This window comes from Artemia franciscana, chromosome 13 (genome assembly GCF_032884065.1).
Source record: "Artemia franciscana chromosome 13, ASM3288406v1, whole genome shotgun sequence".
In the NCBI taxonomy this organism is placed as follows: domain Eukaryota; kingdom Metazoa; phylum Arthropoda; class Branchiopoda; order Anostraca; family Artemiidae; genus Artemia; species Artemia franciscana.
Window position 1 is genome coordinate 48,983,330 of NC_088875.1, and position 22,004 is coordinate 49,005,333.

At 37.0% G+C, this 22,004-nt stretch overlaps 1 protein-coding gene across 1 annotated transcript in view; it reads left to right on the plus strand.

Moving 5' to 3' along the window:
• LOC136035034 (zinc finger protein 91-like) overlaps nt 1–22,004 on the plus strand; it is an 88,711-nt gene that overhangs the window by 12,336 nt on the left and 54,371 nt on the right. Inside the window, exons 2-3 of the mRNA XM_065716634.1 lie at nt 7,192–8,127; nt 14,750–15,727. Of these exons, the coding sequence (XP_065572706.1) occupies nt 7,201–8,127; nt 14,750–15,727 (1,905 nt within the window). The 5' untranslated portion in view covers nt 7,192–7,200. The remainder of the gene's footprint in view (nt 1–7,191; nt 8,128–14,749; nt 15,728–22,004) is intronic.

Sequence of the window (22,004 nt, forward strand, 5' to 3'; positions counted from 1 at the left end):
TCTGCATCCTATCTTCCAAATACGATTTTATCCATTTTATCATCCAAATCGGAAAATGTATTTTATTCATTTTCGTTATTAATGCCTCTTGATTAACTGTATCGAAAGCTTTCAAAAGATCCGCAAAAGTTGCCAAAGTCGTTGATCCGAAGTCCAAAAATTCCTTAATGTTTATAATGAGATGATATACAGCATGTTAAGGAAAATCATATTGGCTAGACGGTAAAATTCCATTTTCATTTATAAATTTTGTCATTCTTTCATGCATTACCTTTTCAAATAGTTTAGAGAATACCAGTAAAATCGAAATTGGCCTGTAGTTATTAATTTGGCATTTATCTCCATTGTTATGTATAGGTATTATCTGACCTTTTTTTTCAGTTGTTTGAGAACAACTCCTTTCTTAAATGAAATGCTTTTTCTAACTCCTGCACTTGTATTGTATCATCCTGAGTTAACTGTATCAAGCACGTTAATGTTTTCAGTTGTTTCAATTGGTCCAGTATTATTTAATTTGCCGAGATATAGACCAACATCTGAAAAATAAGTACAAAATCCATTAGCTATATCCGCATCCTCCTTTGACAAAACCCCATTTGGAGAGGTAATAACATTTGGACTTTCTTCTTTGAGTTGTTTCTTATGAGGTGAAAGTATCCCATTTATGAGGTGAATATATGAGGGATATATCTTATGAGGTGAATATATCCCATTTATTATTTTCCATGTTGCTTATATAATATTCTTATTTAATAAAAAAATGGAATAACAATAATTTCTTTTTAATTCTCGTTTCTTTTTGTTCACAGTATCCCTGTGCTCCTTATAAAGTTTATCATTTTTAAAGGAAGGGATTTTTATTTTCTTTACGTAAAGGCTATTTGTCAATTTTATCACAGCTGTGAGTCAAAATGGTTCCAGACTGACGGGTTTTCTAGAATCTTTTGGTTTGGCCATATAACATGAATCCATGCCTTGAAGAATCTTATCTATAAATAAGGAATATAATTTTATCCATAAATAATTAATATGAACTTGCCATGTCACATGTTCCGTATACCTCTTCCCAATCTATCTTTGAAAGAAAGATTTTGAGTTTTCCGCAATTTTTAGTAGAAAAATTAAAAACATTTCCTCGAGGGTTATGGCTGGTTACCCTTCAACTACAGCCATTATCAAATTCTTGCTTGTGTAGACTTAATACACCATAGTTTAAAAAATGATCTGAACCTGGTGACACAAGCACTTCCGAAAATTTTAATCAGACATACCATATTTGAGGCAAAAATATATTATCGATTAACATAGCACTAAACGAAGTTACACGGGTTGGGGTGGTAATGGAAGGTAAAAATCTGTCGATAACATAGCAGTCAGAAATTCTAAATTCCCAACATTTCAATAAATTAAAATTCAAGTAATGTTGAATTTTAATGTAAAATTCAAGTTGAATTCAAGTCAATTCAAGTAAATTAAAGTTGACATCTCATAACATAAAACCAACATAAAGTTGGTACCCTAAAGGATCCTAATGTATTACATAAATTTTCTCAAGATGCTAATGACTCTGCTACTGGGGAACTCGGAGGTCTATATACAACTGAAAGCAATATTTCTTCACCATCTTTGCACAATCGCATGACAAGGGATTCAAGTAGCCCTTCACGCCAAAAAGAGACATCATCTAATATCGACACAGAAAAATCACTTTGTACATAAGCGCCTAAGCCATCTCTTCGCATACTACTACAATTAAGGAAATGGAAAGGATACCCTTGAATTAAAAAAAAAAAAAAAAAAAAAGGAGATACATCAGTTATAAAAGTCTCTGTCAGGCCTATTATGTCAAAAGAAAAATTTTACTTGATTAGTATTGTACACAGACTGTCCATAGCCGTTTCTAGCGCCTGAACGTTGTAAGTGGCAATTGTTAGCGTATTGGGTAATTTTGCAACATGGATATCACCTGATTTTCCGTACTTGGTTTCTTGAGATTTAACACTCAAATATAAACGTCCATTTTCGTCATGAATCTCATTGCACAGCACATCTTGACTAAAACATGTCCTTGGCTAGACCAATCATTTCTGGTTCCACCAACATTTTTTGAGGCCTGTAGAATTTCTTGACGTCGCTTTGTTAAATTTTCTGTCATGAGAGTATGTGTACTGCGAAAATTTGGCTGGTTGTTATTATTTCTCTGGCAATTAAGGGGATTTTTAAAGTTACTATGACCGGAGGAATATGATCACCAATCGGCTTTCCAAGCATTTTAACATCGACGACATCAGAGTTTCCTGTTTGAAATCCAAACTTTTCGTAGCAAGATTAAAACACAATCAGTTTGATTTGGTTTGAGGTCTAGTTGTTCACTTCTAGCCCAGGTAAGTTATAGATGATGACAGACAAAGATTTATTATTTTGTTTGATTAAATCCATTTCCTCGCGTTATCTTTGCATTTCCTCTTTTTAGGAATCTTTTTTTTTCTCGAGAGCACCAAAACAACAAATTACTCCATCCAGAACTACCTTAACGTCGCGCATAACCGATGAGTAAACAGTCTGAGTAATATTATCAAGTTCAGTCTGAGTTAGCTTTATTTTCGAAAGTTGTTTTGCAATGTTACTTTTGAGTAAAGCGCTGATTTAGTTGTTCGTAGATTGTATCTCGCTTCTAAGAGCTTCTATTTCAACCGTTTCAGGTTGTGAACCGAGAGTTACCACAGTCTGTTTGTAACAATCCGGATTATTATCAAGGTCTGTCATAGCACGTTTTATTCACTTAATGTTTGAACTGACCACCAGGGAAATTCATGGAAACGTGTGAATGCAAGATCACCTTCTTTCATTTTCCAAATTGCATTAACCAAAGCCACCAGACCTAAAACTCACTTTAGCCATGGTTTTTATGGCACTTGATATATACCAAGTGACATATGGCGAGCAATTTCTGTCGGTCCCGGTTTTGCTAGTTCAGGTACTTTCAGTTAAGCTAAGACGATGAAAACTGGTAGGTGTATCAGGGACCAGACCAGATTAAATTATAAATAATCTCTTTCCCGATTCGACCATCTGGGGGGGGGGGGGGAATTGGAGGAACGGTTAATTTGGAAAAATTTGGTATTTTTAACTTACGAATGGGTAATCGTATCTTGATGAAATTTTATTTATAGAAGAATATCGTGCTTCAGAGCTCTTATTTTAAATCCTGCCTAGACCCGGTGACAATGGGGGGGGGGTGAGTTGGAGGGGGAAACTGGAATTCTTGAAAAACGCTTAGAGTGGAAAGATGAGGATGAAACTTGGTGAGAAGAATACGCAGAAGTCCTAGATACTTGATTGAAATAACTGGACCGGATCTGATTTCTTTGGGGAAGTTAGGGGGGGATTTTCAGTGTTTTGGCAAGTTCAGTGCTTCTGAACGTACTAGGACAATGAAAATTGGTAGGTATGTCAGGGACCTGCACAAATTGACTTGATAAGAGTCGTATCCCCGGTTCGGCCATCTGGGAGGGGGCTGGAGGGATTGGAAATCGTCAAGATTAAGGTATCTTTATCTTACAAATGGGTGATCGGATTCTAATGAAACTTGATATATAGAAAGATCTTATGTCTCAGATGCTCCATTTTCAATTTGAATCGGATCCTTGGATATAGGGGGCAGAGTGGGGGAACGGAAATCTTGGAAAACGCTTAGAGTGGTGAGATCGGGATAAAACTTGATGGGAAGAATAAGCACAAATTTTAGATACGTGATTGACATAACTAAACCAGATTCGCTCTTTTTGGGGGAGTTAGGGGGATTTCCAGCGCGTTGGCGAGTTCGGTACTTCTGGACGTGATAGGACGATGAAAATTGGTAGGTGTGTCAGGGACCTGCACAAATTGACTTGATAACAGTTGTTTCCCCGATTTGACCATCTGGGGGCTTGGAGGGAGAGGAAAAATTGAAAAAATGAGGTATTTTCAACTTACGAATGGGTGATTGGATCTTAATGAAATTTGACATTTAATAGAATCTCGTGTCTCAGAGCTCTTATTCCAAATCCCGAACGTACATAGTGATATTGGGAGGAATTGGAGGAGGGGGAAAGGGAAATTTCAGAAAACGCTTAGAGTGGAGAGATCGGGATGAAACTTGGTGGGAAAAATAAGCACAATTCCTAGATACGTGAATGACATAACCGGACTGAATCCGCTCTCTTTGGGGGAGTTGGGGGGGGTGTTAATTCGGAAAAATTAAGAAAGTGAGGTATTTTAACTTACAAACGGGTGACCAGATCTTAATGAAATTCAATATTTAGAAGGGACTCATGTCTCAGAGCTCCCATTTAAAATCTCGACTCGATCTGGTGACATTGAGGGGAGTTGGAGGAAGAAACCGGAAATATTGGAAAACGCTTAGAGTGGAGAGATCAATATGAAACATAATGGGAAGATTAAGCACATGTTGTAGATACTTGATTGACTTAACCGGACTGGATCTGCTCTCTTTGGGGGAGCTAGGGGGGGGGGTCCAGTGCTTTGGCGAGTTTGGTGCTTCTGGACGTGCTAGGACGATGAAAATTGGTAGGCGTGTCAGGAACCTGCACAAATTGACTTGATAACAGTCGTTTTCCCCGATTCGACCATCTGGGGGACTGAAGGGAGAGGAAAAATCAGAAAAAGCAAGTTATTTTTAACTTATGAATGGGTGATCGAATCTTAATGAATTTTGATATTTAGAAGGACCTTGTGTCTCAGAGCTCTTAATTTAAACCCCGACCGGCATTAAGCCTCTGATTTTCCTTTTAAATCAATCTATTGATTCTAAGAATTTTGCTAGAGCTCATGTAATATGAGCTCTTGCCTCTTGGCTCTTCCGACCTCGTCACAAGTGCCATATGAGCTCTTAGCTCTTGTTTTTTTCTATCTCTCTTTTTCCCTCAAACTTCTAAATCAATTTAATGTGGCTCTTTACTTTTCTTTGAAAAATTCTTTTTGGGGAAGTTATTTTCAAAATTAACTTCAGTTTGTCTTTGATTGCCAAAGTTGTATTATTGGTTACCATTATGAATACTTTTCCAGTTGTCAGGTTTTCTGCTTAAAAATTAAAATATTGGATTCTAAAAATGATATGAGACTTGTCTTTGACTGTATCCATTATTATTATGGATCCAGTTTGAAATTAAGCTTTTAAACTGTTCTTGAACAACAATTTTAATTGAACAGCAATTTCTAAAAAACACGATCGAAAGAATCCTCCTGGGAGAATGTTCAAAGATAACGCATGAATGAAAATGGGATATAAAAATAAATATTTATCAAAAGCATGACTCAGCTCTTATCTCTGACTCTTTAGACTTCATGACTTCGACATGAGCGCTTGCTTGGTGTGGTTTGGGAAAGATATCATTCTGACAATGTAGATACACATAATGTGAATTGGCTGATCTCATCATCCCTCTCAACATCTCCTGAAAGTTCAAGCTTCCAACCCTAGCTGTTCTTGAGATATTTCACATGCGCCTTTTTGACAACCTGGATGAACATGGCGTTTTTTGATTTATTTGAATATACCCCTCAACATTACCTGATAATTTTAAACGTAATACAATTACTGTTCCTTGGATGTTGCACACACCATTTTGACAACCTGGAAGCATATAGTATCTTTTGGTTTGATTGTGCATATTTATGACTTTGACGTGGGGGTTGCTTGATGTGGTGTGGAAAAGATGTTATTTGAAATCCTGAACACACATAATTTCTTTTGATTTAATTCAAAATCCCATTAAATTTCAACTTGATGCCATTAGTCATTCCTGAGATGTTGCTGATGAGCTCTTTTGACAACCGGGATTCACATAGTGACTTTTGAGTCAATGGAAAATTTACCAAATTATCCAAGAGAAAATATGTAAAAGTAGCATATAACAGCATTGAGTTAAATTGTCGGAGACTGATTGCTGACAGCTAATGAAGGTAGTTCAGGGGTTAGATCCACAATCATCTGAATATTCATTTAGTTTAAAAGGAAAAGAAGAAATTTCACATTTTGTTGATAGCAGTTGTAGGACTCATAAATTTTGATTTCATTGCATAACTTCATAAGAATCACACCCATTTGCAATTACTACTACTATTACTACTACTACAGCGACTTAATTACGTATGTGGTTCAAAAATATTCCCAGGGATCGGGGGGGGGGGGGCTAGGGATAAATTTTTTTTCTATCCCACCTCCTCCTAACTAAACCCTATATTTTTGTAGACGGCTCAAGTAAAGTTAAGAAATTAACGGAAATGTGTTTGTAATCATTTTCTGATTACACTTTCATGTATAACAGTAATAATAATAATGAGAAAAGTAATGGATATTTTCAAGGGGATTTGCTTGGTTAAAAGGAGGTCTCTGATAGTTTACATAAGTGGTTGTCAACAAGTTTTTTTTCTAATAAGTTGTAACTGCCATCTACATTAAATCTGTGAACGTGGGCACTCATTCTTGTGGCTATGATGATATTTCCGTTAATTAGTCATTTATTATTGTAATCTTTTTAAAAACACACTAACATGACTTCGTTTCCTCTCTCCTAGAGTTTCAAGCATAAGCAATTTTTATAATTACATTTATCTTACCTATAATTTGCTTATTATGAATAAGTTTATTTTAATTTATTTAACGATTAATATTATAATCTTACTAACAATTGGTTTCGCCTCAGGCTTAAACCATAAAAATTTCTTACGATTATCTTCTGATCATATTTTATTTTATTTAATATCAACCATAAAAAACTGAACATAAACAAATCCCCTTCAAATGCCATAGCAAGTACCAAGCGTCATATGGAGGAGGAATTATAAAAAATCCCCCCCCAAAAAAATGACGTTTTTTTTTATTTAGTTATGCCTGTTATTCACGGAATTGAAAGTGCCTACCACAACATTTTGCTTAATTCTACTCTTCTATTAATCTACCCTTTCCTTAGGTTTTCTACCCTTCTATTTAATTTACGCTTCTATTAATTTACCCTCTATTATATTTCCCCCACCATCGCTCCATCCGCTCCCCCACCTTCTCATTTTTTTTAATTTATGGCAATGGATGGGATTTTCTTTAAAGACAAACCTGCCTATGGAATTCTTTGAATACCCATATATTCAATATTTGTACATTTAGTCGAAGATTTAATATTCTTCTTCTAGGAATTAGGAATGCCAGAGAGTGGTGGGGAAGGTGACACTGATACAGCATATTGCCAAGCCAATGCTGCACATAAAAACAATAATGAAATGACAATTGATGAAAAAAATAATGAAAATGTTTCACTGTATGCCGATGAAAATCTGAAGTTTTCACTACTTGACGAAGGAGATGTTAGTGATGATGTTGAAAACGGTACATTGCATAAAAGTGATAGTGATATGACAAATAATGAAACAGATAATGAAAGTGAAGAAAATTATAGATCCAAATATGATCATGAAGGCGCAAACAATCGACAGCATAAAAACAATAGTGAAATACCGAATCGTAAAAAAGGTAATAAAACGGAAGAAAATAGAAAAGAATGTAAAAATAAGCCAAAAGAAAGCGATGGCAGTGACTGTTTAGTACCAGAAATCTCAGATGAAGTAGTTTCTTTGATTGATGAGAAGCAGGAAATGAGCACTGATCCAAATACCTCTTTTAAGACTAATAATCAGCCTCGAAAACGATATATTTGCGAAGCATGTTCTAAGCATTTCTCGTCCAAGCAACGACTCGAAGACCACAAGAGTATTGCGCACGAGCTAGCTGTTTTTAAATGCGAATTCTGTGGCAAGTCTTTTTCTCAGCGGAGGACACTAACAGTTCACAAGCAGCTTCACACCGATGGAAAAAATAAAACATGTGAAGTTTGTGACCTAGTTTTGCCAATATCCAGAATGAAAGAACATATGGTAAAACATACGACTGAGAAGAAGTACTGCTGCAGCATATGTAGGCTTAACTTCAAAAGGTCATATGATTTAAATTTTCATATTTCAAGCAAGCACAGCAATGGAGGTTATGTTCATGTATGTTCCTCGTGTGGTCACTCAGCATATTCGAAGGCTAGCAGATATAGACATGCTAAAAAATGTCCTGCCTACCTTAAGGTGATTCCTTACTTTATTTTTACCATTTCTGTGTAAGTACCTACTAAAATATGATCAATTGGCATAAATAGTACCTCAGAAGCGATTTAGCCCTTTAAACTCATTGTTAGATTTTCCATTTTTTGCTAACATATAACTATGGCTGCCTCTTTGGGGCATTCTAATCTCTAAATGGGTAAATCAATAGCTAAAATTACTATGCATTTCAGTATCTATGCTTTCAGTCTGTCTGAAATGAAGGCATTAGGTAGGTAGGTAGGTAGGTTTTATTTTTATCCACAATATAAATAAAAATGACACCACTAATAAATTATTGCAGCAAAAAGAAAGTCCCAAGGACTTGTGCTGCTAATTCATGTTATGATTTATATCTTATAAATAAATATCTAAACATAACATCTCATGATTATCCACCTAGCCTATCTTATATATAAAAAACAATAACACATACACATGAACACAATACAACAAAATAGTCCTATTAAATATTATTTACCGGTTTCAGCTCCCACCCCAAAAAGCTGCGAAAAAAACATCAAAAACCTCAAAAACATTGCACTATTGCAAGATACAAAGAAAACACAAGCTGAGAGAGTTTAAGAAGCTATGTTTGCTTACTAAATAAACGAGTTTTATGTGACTCGCGGATTGGATTTGAGACTTGCGGTTCAGTTTCTCAAACTGTTTGCTCCTATTCTATAATAGAAAGACTGATGTATGCCATTTTCAAAATGACCTTAGGACTGGTAGCTAATGTTCGCCTGCTCAGCTTTATTTATTTTTGAAATGGTAAATGTGTAGTCAAACAGTTCGTGATAACGAACTGTAGTAAGGAGCGACCCGGCTCAATAGTAAACGAAACTCTAAAAAACGGAATTTCGATGCTAAAAGATATATCAAAAGAATCAGATGTTTATGCTGATTTTAAATATATAAGTTTCATCAAATTTAGTCTTTGTCATCAAAAGTTACGAGCCTGAGAAAATTTGCCTTATTTTGGAAAATAGGGGGAAACATTTTCTTAACGAAAATCACACCATCGCATTCAGCGTATCAGTGAACCCTATAAAAAAAATTTCAAGGTTCAATCTACAAAAATGTGGGATTTCGTATTTTTTGCCAGAAGACAAATCACGGGTGCGTGTTTATTTGTTTGTTTGTTTGTTTTTTCCCCAGGGGTCATCGTATCGACCAAGTGGTCCTAGAGTGTTGCAAGAGGGCTCATTCTAACGGAAATGAAAAGTTCTAGTGCCCTTTTTAAGTGACCAAAAAAATTGGAGGGCACCTAGGCCCCCTCCCACGCTCATTTTTTCCCAAAGTCAACGGATCAAAATTTTGAGATAGCCGTTTTGTTCCGCATAGTCGAAAACCATAATAATTATGTCTTTGGGGATGACTTACCCCCCCCCCCCCCCACAGTCCCTGGGGGAGGGGCTGCAAGTTACAAACTTTGACCAATGTTTACATACAGTAATGGTTATTGGGATGTGTACCGACGTTTTCAGGGGGATTTTTTTGGTTTGGGTGTGGGGTTCAGGGGAGAGGGCTATATGGGAGATCTTTCCTTGGAGGAATATTTCATGGGGGAAGAGAAATTCAATGAAAAGGGCGCAGGATTTTCTACCATTACTATTAAAAAAAACAACAATGAAAATATAAACATGAAAAAGTTTTTTCAATTGAAAGTAAGGAGAAGCATTAAAACTTAAAACGAACAGAGATTATTACGCATATGAGGGGTTCTAAAAATACTTTAGCATAAAGAGCGAGGTATTTAGGAGGAGATAAATACTTCGCTCTTTATGCTAAATTATTTTTAGTATTTTCAACTATTTATTCTACGGCCTTTCTGATTCAGGGGTCATTCTTAAAGAATTGGGACAAAACATAAGATTTAGTGTAAAGAGCGAGGTATTAACGAGGGGACAAACCCCCTCATATATATAATTAAAAATATAATAATATAAAAGTTTGTTACGTTAGTTAATTCTTAAGTCACGTATATTTTTTACTAATAAAAACGTTTGTTAAAAATTAAAAGTTCTAGTTGCCTTTTTAAGTAACCGAAATATTGGAGGGCAACTAGGCCTCCTTCCCCACCCCTTATTTCTCAAAATCGTCTGATCAAAACTAAGAGAAAGCCAGTTAGCCAAAAAAAGAATTAATATGCAAATTTCATTTTAATAATTTATGTACGGAGAGCCAAAATCAGACATGCATTAATTCAAAACCTTTCAGAAATTAAATAAAAAAACAAGTTTTTTGAAATGAAAGTAAGGAGCGACATTAAAACTTAAAACGAACAGAAATTACTCCGTATGTGAAAGGGGCTTTTCCTCCTCAACACCCCGCTCCTTGCGCTAAAGTTTGATTTTTTCTCGCAACTCTAATTTTTAAAACAATAAAAAAATTCAGCTTAAAGAGCGGGGTGTCGAGGAGGAAAAGCCCCTTTCGTATACAGAGTAATTTCTGTTCGTTTTAAGTTTTAATGTCGCTCCTTACTTTCATTTCAAAAAACTTGTTTTTTTTTTATTTAATTTATATTTGGATTGAGATATGTATAGCCTTTAACAAATTCATAAGTTCTGGATTATGGTAAAAGATAATTTAACCTGCTAAAGCTAGATGTTGACCAGAGTTCTGTTTAGGTGAATTCGCAAGTGGATTCAACGCCATGTGGGGATGTGGGCACGTGATTTCCACACGCCAGCCAGTCAGCTATTGAGCAAGTGAGAAATGTTTGTGTACTCGGGTACTGCTCGCTGACTTTCCTGCTTGTTAACTCGCCCCGTCTACTTGAGACTTTATGTCTTTGAATCCTAAGGTTAAACATTTAGTAGAGATCTCAAGTATCCATTCCTGGAACCTTCCCCACTACAACCCAAATCCATCTCCAGCCACATCTGGAATCGCCCTACAACAAGGACAACCTTCGAGAAAAGAAAGAGTCTTTGCAACAACCCCAAAACCTCAACCACTTCCTATTGTATCTACAAGCAGAGCAGAAATCTATTATCCCGCCACTGATATTCGCTATCCAGCAGAAACAATAAAATCTCTACTCTCTGCATCATCCTCCCTAATCTTCGCAGAGAATCTGACAGATAAGGCTCTCCTCGATATGTTTGTTTACTGTCAAGAGAGTCCTGAAGACGACATCTTAGAGCTATTCCCTACAAAAGAGGAAGTGAGGTTGGTAAAAGACAAAACGGAGCTCATCGTACCTCACACTACTCAGAAAGGCAGAGACCCCCGCACAGCAGGATCACTGAGGAAAAGAAAATAAAGGAGAAGGCAAGAAGAAAAAGAAGGAAATAATACTATTTTACGTGAGGATTTTATTTGGCGCACGAGGCCCCAGCCAATCTACCGGATTAGCGGCCATTTATCTTAGGAGGGAGGCAATGGAACCTTCGGTCCTTGTTTTGTAAGATAAATGTTCTTTCTTTTTTTTCTCTCTTTCTTTGGTTCTGTTAAATATCCCCTTTCCTTTGCGTGGTAATCTCTAATTTTCTCTTGATTATAATAATGGCAGCTTTTCCTTTCATTTCGTAGACAGTTAAATTCACGGATTCTTACTGGGCAATTACAAGGGTGACTCACCCTGGTTAAAAATGTATTTTTGAACTGCAATTCTTGTCGAAATTGACGGGGAGAGAAAAAGGGAATAAGTTAATTCAATTGAGTTTGATCTTGCACCCGGTGAGGGTTGGATTGGCTGGAATCGACTCGCTGCACCCAGGTGTCTATGCTGGTCTAGGGGCAAGGAGAGTTTGTTTTTTTAGCTCTTGTATTGAGTTCAGAGGGAAAAATAAGATTTATTTATTTTATACCTTTGACTTTTTAGCCCAGGTAGGGTGTGAAGCCAAGAGAGAAGCTGAGATTAGATTAGCTTGGTATATGAAGAGAATCCTATACTAATTAAGAGATCTTCCCCGAGAGAAGAAAGAGAATTGGGGAGTTTAATGCTTATGGTGCCTGGGGCCAAGCATTGTGGAACTTTTATACCACGGGGAAAGTACACTTGTCAGAACCCTGACGTTTTTTTTTTTTTTTTTTTTTGCAAACCACCAGAGACAGGACATGTAGAAATTTGCGGCGCATGGAAGTTACGCTGATCCTTGAGGTACCACAAGGCTACGTTGGTGGCATTAGAGTTTTCTCCAATACTGGTGAAGGTGTGTGGAGTAGAGATTCCCCTCCTGCTTAGAGTTACCATTTAAACTTTGTGAAAAAAAGCTCTTGGTAGTACTGGTGGCCCCCCAGAAATTATCTGGCAGCGCCGATAATACCCCGTTCCCAATTTTCCACTTCTACGTTGGGAGGCATATGAATATAATTTTTTATTTTTACAAAGAAAAAGATCTATGAGGATAACAACACCCAACAGCCCTCAAGGCAAGGGTTGTGAACTAAGCCTTGGGGGCATATAAAATTTTATAGAAAGGGTGGTTGCGTAAACTTCAAGGGGTTGGGCTCATTGGATTGGAAATTGAAAGTTATAGTGTACTTATAATAGTCGAAAGAGATTGGAGGGCAATCAAACCCCCTCCCCTTCTCGCCCATCATTTACCCAAACACATCCAATCAAGATTTCAAAATAGGGATTTTAAGGGGTGCTTTTACTTCGCAGCACCAATAGTACCAATAGGCACAGACCAAAGATTTTCCCATGAATCAGGGGCGATTAAAGATTAATTTCTACAAAAAATATGCCGTTGTTGGTTTCTTTTAATAAGCCGGTGTTTGGTTGGGTATTATTGTTTCTGATAACGAAAAGTTGAATGTTTAGTTTATCGATAAATATAATCGAGAATTTTTGGCTATCTCAGAATTTTTACTCGATTACGGTTCGACACTCTTTGGGCTAAAATTGTCGTTTTACGATGGCAGGAATTGCTGCTTCGTTTCTGGCACAGTCTTGTCTAATTAAAAAGGCCAAAGGAACATTCGGATTTGTACCAATGAGCCTCCTTTTGATATTCTACAACCATTTGTTTGATACCATCATCCCTGAGAAAAGGAAACAACAACAAATAAACACACATGCGTGACCATCCTTCTTGGAAAAAATGTAAAATTCCCATTTTTTAGATGAGGGCGTGAAACCTCTATAACAGAGTTCTTTTATACGCTAACTCGATTGCCCAATTTTCATTAAAACCACTTGCCTTTTTGGATTGCTTTCCCCCTTTTTCAAAAATTGGGCACATTTTCTGGGCACCTTAAAAATCATATTTTTTAATTGTATAATTTTTTATCAGTTGCAAAATAATAAGTGCAATATAAAAAAAATAGTGTGTCTGCTACTACTACGACTGACAACTCACTGCAGCACCAAGTCGCCTAAGTCCGACACAGCTGCGTACGCTGCTTTCCGTCCCAATCTATTCAATGATTCCCTTTCTACACCCTCCCTAGAAGTTCCAATTTCCGTTTAATTATTTCTTACTACCTTCTCCCAAATTTCATTTGGGGATGACCTGCTTTTCTTTGGACCCTAGATTAATGATAGAAAATAACGATCTATGGCAATCTGTCACCCTTAATCCCCAAAATATGTCCTTGCCACCTCAACCTTTCTCTCATTATAGCCCTAGAAAGCAGGATAGTACCTCATTTTTTTGCACAGTTTGCTGTTTGAAATACGATCAGTCAGATGGGTACCAAAACAATACGTAGACAATTCCTCTGGAGAACATCTACCTGGAGAACCTTCATTTATTCCTATACTAAGCGACTTAGTTTTCATCAATCTCAAAACCTGCTTTTGAACTCTGAACTTTTGAAGCCTGTAAAAAATCATTAATTCTGCCAAAATTTTCATCGAAGACACTCAGATAATCTTAATAATCTAAGTCAAGGAGAGTTATATTTTCCATTTGATTCCATGCTCTCCCATATAGCCTTTGGTGTATTGTTTTGGGACAAAGTTCATCACAATGATCCAAGTGAATGGGGATGAAACGAAACACTGCTTAGCTCTTGTTTTAATACGAAACCAGCTACTAACCTAATTTCCTACCTTAATCACAGCAATGTTTTTCTCGTACATAGTAGTAATAACTTTAATATATTTATCTGGTATACCATACAAAGATAGGGCCTTTGTCAAAGCACTTTATCGGCAAAATCAGACGCTTGACCTATAAAAATGAGGACTAAAGGGGTCTGATGACTGTGGCACTAAATATATTTATATTTAATAAGCTCCTAAGGCCGTCTTCTTTAAGTCTGTGAAGGTATGCTCTCATTTTTTATTTAGGATGGGTCAGAAAGAACGTTACATTTTTTTCATGTTAGCTAAATTATGTTTATTATAATCAGTGCTATTATAATCGTTTTTCCTCTCCGATAATTCAAGCTTAAGAACTTTTTTTTATTGTACTTGGTATTAACCAAGTGACATATAGCGATCGCAAATTCTGTCGGTCGGTCTGTCTGTCCTGGTTTTGCTAGTTTTCTGCTTCCTGGTTTGCTTCTTGATGTTTGTTGAATTTATGCCAACGGATGAGATTTTCTTTTACAGACAGCAATGGCCATGATAATTTTTTTCACTTTTCTATAGACTCATGTATCTAGATTTACATGCTTAACAAAAGACTTCATATAATTCTTCTAGGAATCGAAAATAGCCGAAAGAGATGGCGCAACTGAAACTGATGCGATATATTACCAAGTCCCTGCTGTGTATAAACAGGATAGTGAAATTACAGTTCACGAAAAAGATAATGAAAATGAAGAAAATAGTTTACTGTATGATGACGAAGATGAGAACTGTTCTGGGCATAACGACAGAGATACAAATGATACATTGCGTAATGGTGATAATGACATACTGCATAAAAACGGTAGTGAAATGACCCGTGATGAAAAAGATAATGAAAGTGGCGAAAATGGCGCATGTCTTAGTGATGGAGATAAAAATGATGCAATTCATGAGTATGAGAACAATATACTGTGTGAAAACGAAAGTGAAGTGTTAAATCGTGAAAAGGGTAGTGGAATCTTTACTATTTTCTTCAAGGAATGTAAAACTGAGGTGAAAGAAAATGACAGCAATGAATATTTAGTATCAGAAATTTCAGATAAAGCAGTTATCGCGACTGATGAGAAGCTTGAGACAAGTACCGAACCAAATGCCTCTTTACAAACGAATAATAAATCAAAAAGACAACACATTTGTCAAGTATGTTTCAAGTGCTTCACATCCAAGCAGCGACTCGAAGACCACAAGAGTGTAGCACACGAGCCTGCTGTTTTTGTTTGTGAATTTTGTGGCAAGTCTTTTGCTCAGCGAAGGACACTAGCTATTCATAAGCAGCTCCACACCGATGGAAAAAATAGAACTTGTGAAGTTTGTGACGAAGTATTGCCAATATCTAACATTAAACTGCATATGGTAAAGCATATGACTGAGAAGAAATACACCTGTAATGTTTGTGGGCTCAAATTCAAAAGATCATATGATTTGAATTTTCACATGTCAAGCAAGCATAGCGAGGGAGGTTATGTTCATGTGTGTTCCTCGTGTGGTTACTCAGCACATTCGCGTTCTAGCAGATACAGGCATGCGAGAAAATGTCTTGCCTACCTTAAGGTGATTACCAAACTTATTATCTGCCATAATTAATTAATTGTTTGCTTACTAAATTGTAATTAGATTTTTCATAATGACGTAAATAGCCCTTCTGGGGCAATTCTGCGAATAAATCAAGCATTTCCTTTTAGATATGTTATCATTTGTTGGCGTATACTTATGCCTGCTCGTTCGAAGCACCCCAAGCTCCCCGTGGAACCGGATAGAGCCAAAATTAGTATGACTGTAAAAAGCCATACTTTCAGTCTACCGTAAAATGCCCGCATTATTGATAAGTGGCTAAAGAAGGTACAAGGATATAAAGTGTTTATTCAAAACCCTCCCTCCCCTCCCAAAAACTTAATGAGAATAACTGTTTAAATTTTAGACCCCTTCATTCCATATGACTCCCATAAACTAATGCCTCTGACAGGTCCTCTGGTTTGAGACTATTGCCTCCGATTTGACCAAAGACCAAACATATACAAAACACCCAAAATGACAAAGGAGCGCAATTTTGTATTATTTGCTGAAAATATTACACTTATCATGCATAGTTAGACTTCTGCAATGACTTTGCATCTCCTAGATTCCTCCTTCTAATCTAACCCTATAACCATGAATTATTTGCTATGAATAAATGAATTTGTTACAAACTATTTAATTTTTTTTTATTACTATCTAATGAATATCTTTTTTTTTGCTCCAAGATATATTCCTTGTTCAACAGTTTTAAGAAAAGCCAATTTTCATAATTATATTTATGACAATGGGTATATCATTATATTGTATAGTGTACCATTTTATCTGCATAATTCAAATTGCCTACCACACACAGCGTTCGGACTCGCCTATAAATTCCAATAAATTCCTATATTTTAATGCACTCCTATAAAATGCCTGTATTGTGGCTAAAATCCTATTATTCCTATATTTTCGGCTGAAGAGCACTAAGGACATTATTCATGATTTGCGATTTTCAATGCTCGTTAAGTAAGCCAAGATGTGCTTTTCTTTGCTTGTGACTACTTGTAGACTTATGTCTTTCGGTGTAGATTGATAATTAATTACAACTGTTGAGCTGTTTGAACTTAACTAATGCTTTTTGCTGGGCTTAATAAGCTGATTCTGCCTGGGCTATGCTGTTGTGTTGACTTAGTAGCCTATGTTTTGTTTTTTGTCCTGTTGGGCCTGTCCGAAATGAGCGGAGATCAGTATATAGGCTAGCAGTCTGCTTAATGAGACTGGAGTTCTTGCGACTTATGCGTTTCCTGGCTGAACGCTATTTAAAAGGCTGATGCGAATACGGCCCAGTTTCGGACATATCCACATTTTTTCTTTTTATGGTCTTTTAATCTTGGAATGCTATTTTGGAGGCGATGCTTCGTAATTAAGTATGGGGCCTACCAAGTTTAATAGTTCATGACTTGCTAAGAAGGATTGCTGCGGTAGAAAGATTGGCGAACTGTGTAAGACTGGGAACAACCAGTACTCGTTCATTCGCAAACTCTGCTTGAAAAATCTTAGTTGCACAGCTGGGGTTGCTCAGCTAAACCAATATGTGCGATCTGCAGAACACAAAGCCGCAGTTACTGCTCAACTACATCCACTACAGCTTCACCTAACCGGACAATCTCGAGTTGATGAAATAAACCATTAGTTGGTACAAACATGTTTTGTGAGCGTGAAGCGGATAATTAACCTGAGTTAATATGGGTACTTCAGACGGTACAGAGTTCCATGTCTACTAACTCTTCAGACCATATTGTCGCAACCTTCCATGCGATATTCCCCGGTAAGATCCCTGACGGAATGTCCCTATGTGTGAAGAAACTCACGTATCTGATCAGCGATGCGCTACAAATGCAAATGCTTCTGAAGGACATTCAGTCATATGTTGTACTAGAATATGACGAGACAACCAACTATGCTGGTATGAAAGAGTTACAGATACGTGTTCGATATTGGTCCTCGTACGGAAACGAAATCCAGAGCAGACATTTATGCACAAATTTTATGGACCACCCGACAAGTGATGACCTATATAGGAAGATTATGTCAGCCATTGAGCAGAATCAGCTGCCACTTGAAAAGTTGATCACGCTTGGAAGTGACGGACCAAACGTCAACAAAAGCATTTGGAACAAGTTCAAGGCCGAAAAAAGAAAGTGACGGGAAAGGAAGTGTTGAACATTGGTACTTGCAACATCCATATAATCCATAACGCTTTCTTGAAAGGTCTTCAGGTGTTCGGAGAAGAAAGTTCCGACTTTGTTATTCTTGTGCATTCATTTTTTGACGGCTGGCCAGCACGTTGTGAAGACTATCGAAAGTGCCAAAAGAAAGTGAGAGTGCCAGAGAATACTTTCATAAAGCATGTCCCAAGCCGCTGGCTGACGAACGAACGTGTCCTTCTTAGAGTACTTCCTGAACTTCGTGCCGAGAGAGAAAAAACTGAAGAAACTTCTGTCCACTCCCAAATATCCGAAGATTGTGGCTTATATCGGAAGGGCGACGACGAAGGCCCAACTCGGGTTTGTTCTAGCCTCAGCAGAACTGTTCATAAGTTTGACCCAACTGTTTCAGAAAGAAGAGCCTCTCATTCATGTTCTGCACTCAGAGATCAAAAGACTAGTTCTGACGCTTTGTGGTCGGATCTTTACTTCAGATTTCGGTACCAAGACTAAAAATTTTTCACCAGGAATGTTGAACCTTGCTGAAAAATTTGCATATAAGCCCATAGTTTCAGAACATGTGGAACGAGCTTTCCGTGAGAAAGCAACACTGAAAGACAAGGCCATTTTTTATGTCAATGTGCGGAAACATTTTATTGCAGATATTTGCCATATTTTGGACAAATGTCCTCTGGAAAAGGATGGTTTTCTAGAGGCTTTACGCTGTTTGAGTCCGATCAACATGAAGGATTCAAGAAGCATTGCAGACAAAGCGGTTGTGGCATGCGAGATTGCGATTGGAGTAAGCTCAGACGTCGCCCAAGCTGAGTGGCTGCTTTTGCGAACAGGAACTGGACCCCGTGAAGACATTACTCGGATCGATCATTTTTGGAGCCATTATTTTGGACTGGTGAATGAGCGCGGGGACAGCGAGTACCCGGAACTTAAAAGCTTATCAAAGCGGTGCTGACGTTATCGCATGGCAGTGCAGATGTTGAGCGTGGGTTCTCGCGTTCAGGTAGGATTCTCGGTGAAGACCAGGCGTTAATGTCTGAACGCGTTCTGGGTGTGAGACTCATGGTATATGACACGTTAAGACTTTATGGATGAAAACCAGATTGGTTTGTTATTACAAAAGAACTGTTAAATCTTGCACGTTCCACACGGTATCGGTATCAACAATATCTGGATGAAAAGAAAAGAAAAGAGCTTTCCGAGAAGGAGAAAGCAGCTTTCTAAGAGGACAACAAGCGGAAGTTACAGGAGGTCCACGACAAAAAGAAAGAAATAGAAGACCTGGAAAGCAAAAAGAAGAAAATTTGGAGCATCAGAGCAAAAAAAGAGAACAGTAGATACTCTACTTCAGGAAGCGACCGACAGAATGAAGAAGGCTGCCGAGTCCAAGAGTTCCATTGATATTGCCCTAGCTGTTTCTTTGCTCGAAGGAGCTGTGAAGTCGAGAACAAGTGAAAGAGAGCAGATGGTGGAATCTGCGAGAATTGAGCAGTCTCTTGCAAAGAGAAAAACTGACCTCAAATCGAAATTGATGCCCAAGAAGCAGCAAGAGTGATTCCAAGTATTTTACCTCTGTCAGTCAATCGTTGGCGCAGTATTTTTATCTGATTTTTTACTGTTTTTTACTATTTGTAAAGTTTTTATTTGAAATAAATAATAATAATAAAAAGAAAAAAAAAATGCAGAAACTCGGAAGAAGACGAATGTATGTGACCACGCATCCCACGTCATCTACCACAGATCTGATCCGAAGACTTCTGAATCCTATATTTGGCCTATATTTGGGCTCGGGAAATTCTATAAAAATAAGACAGAGCCTATAATTTGAATCGAACTGACCTGTCCGAACCCTGCACACAATTACGTTTGATTCTAGCCACTTTTTGACTTTCACTAGTTCCCCTTAATTTAAAGTTTTATTGGGAAATGAGTTCACCCCTCCCCCCAAGAATTTCGGAATTTAAGCCAATGGACGCGATACTTCTCTTAGAGAAAAACTTTTCATAAATATTCATTAATGTTCTTAAACTCTCTTATATTCAAGATAAATTATGTGAAAGATTTGTAAAGTATATTAAAGATTTGTACATTTAGTTAAAAATGTAAAATAATTCCTCTAGATATCAAAATGTTCGTAAGTGATGGCGCAAGTGAAACTGATTGTTCAGTTATTCAGTAGGCCTATTATTTCCCTGCCTACACAAAGATCGACCGGTTCTCCTCTATAATGGCTGTTTTGCAATTCAACACCTCTGTATGTAATTTATCAAGGCCCAGATGAATCATCTTATTTAAATAAAAACCTCCGAATAAATTTCTTTGTTAACCGTACGTTTTTTATCGATTACATGCATATTCAGGGACAAATCAAACAGTTCGTGGTAACGAACTGTAGTAAGGAGCGACCCGGCTCAATAGTAACCGAAACTCTAAAAAATGGATTTCCAAAAATTTTGGTACCAATAGTTACATAAAAAGAATCGCATTTTAATCCTGATTTTAAATATATAAGTATCATCAAGATTAGTCTTACCCATCAAAAGTTACGAGCCTGAGAAAATTTACCTCTTTTATAAAATAGGGGGAAACACCCCCTAAAAGTCATACGATCTTAACGAAAATCACACCATCAGATTCAGCGTATCAGAGAACCCTATTGTAGAAGTTTCAAGCCCTTATCTACAAAAATGTGGAATTTCGCATTTTTTGCCAGAAGACAAATCACGGATGCGTGTTTATTTGTTTTTTTTTGTTTTTTTTTTCCAGGGGTGATCGTATTGACTCAGTGATCCTAGAATGTCGCAAAAGGGCTCATTCTAACGGAAATGAAAAGTTCTAGTGCCCTTTTTAAGTGACCAAAAATTTGGAGGGCACCTAGGCCCCCTCACACGCTAATTTTTTCCCCAAAATCATCGGATCAAAATTCTGAGATAGCCATTTCATTCACCATAGTCGAGAAACCTAATGCCTATGTCTTTGGGGACGACTTACTCCCCCGTAGTCCCGTGGGAAGGGCTGCAAGTTACAAACTTTGACCTTTGTTTACATATAGTAATCGTTACTGGGGAGTGTACAGACGTTTTCAGGGGGATTTTTTTGGTTTGAGGGGGGGGGGTACGTTGGAGGATCTTTCCATTGAGGAACTTCTCATGGGGTAATAGACTTTCAATGGAGGAGGCGTAGGATTTTCTAGCATTATTTAAAAAATAATGAAAAAATAAATATGAAAAGTTTTTTCTACTGAAAGTGAGAAGCAGCATTAAAACTTAAAACGAACATAAATTATTACGTATATGAGGGGTTGACCTCCTCGTATTACCTCGCCCTTTACGCTAAAGTATTTTTAGTAATTTCAATTATTTATTCTACGGCCTTTGTGATTCAGGGGTCATTCTTAAGGAATTGGGACAAAATTTAAGCTTTAATGTAAAGAGAGAGGTATCGACGAGGGGTGAGCCCCTCATATACGCAATAAAAACATACGAATATAGAATATCGCTACGTAATTTAATTCGTAATTTACGTATATTTTTTACTTAGGAAAACATTCGTAAAAAATTATAAGTTATGGTTGCCTTTTTAAGTAATCAAAAAATTGGAGGGCAACTAGGTCTCCTCCCTCGCTCCTTTTTTCTCAAAATCTTCCGATTAAAATTATGAATAAGCCATTTAGCCCAAAAAAATTAATATGCAAATTTCGTTTTAATTATTTATGTGCGGAGAGCCAAGATCAAAACATGCATTAATTCAAAAACGTCCAGAAATTGAACAAAAAAAAACAAGTTTTTTTAAATGAAAGTAAGGAGTGACATTAAAACTTAAAACGAACAGAAATTACTCCGTATATGAAAGGGGCTTTTCCTCCTCAACGCCCCACTCTTTACGCTAAAGTTTTTTACTGTTTTAAAATGTGGAGTTAAGAGAAAGAGTCAAGCTTTAGCGTAAAGAGCGGGGCGTTGAGGAGGAAAAAAAAAACTTGTTTTTAACCAAAGAGCAGCATTGCTGCCTCTAAAACTTGATAGCTCAATACACATCTTTTTGATAACTTCAAATTAATTTAAAGTTACAAGCTACCTCAGAATTTCACTCGACGGCTTCTTGGCACCCTT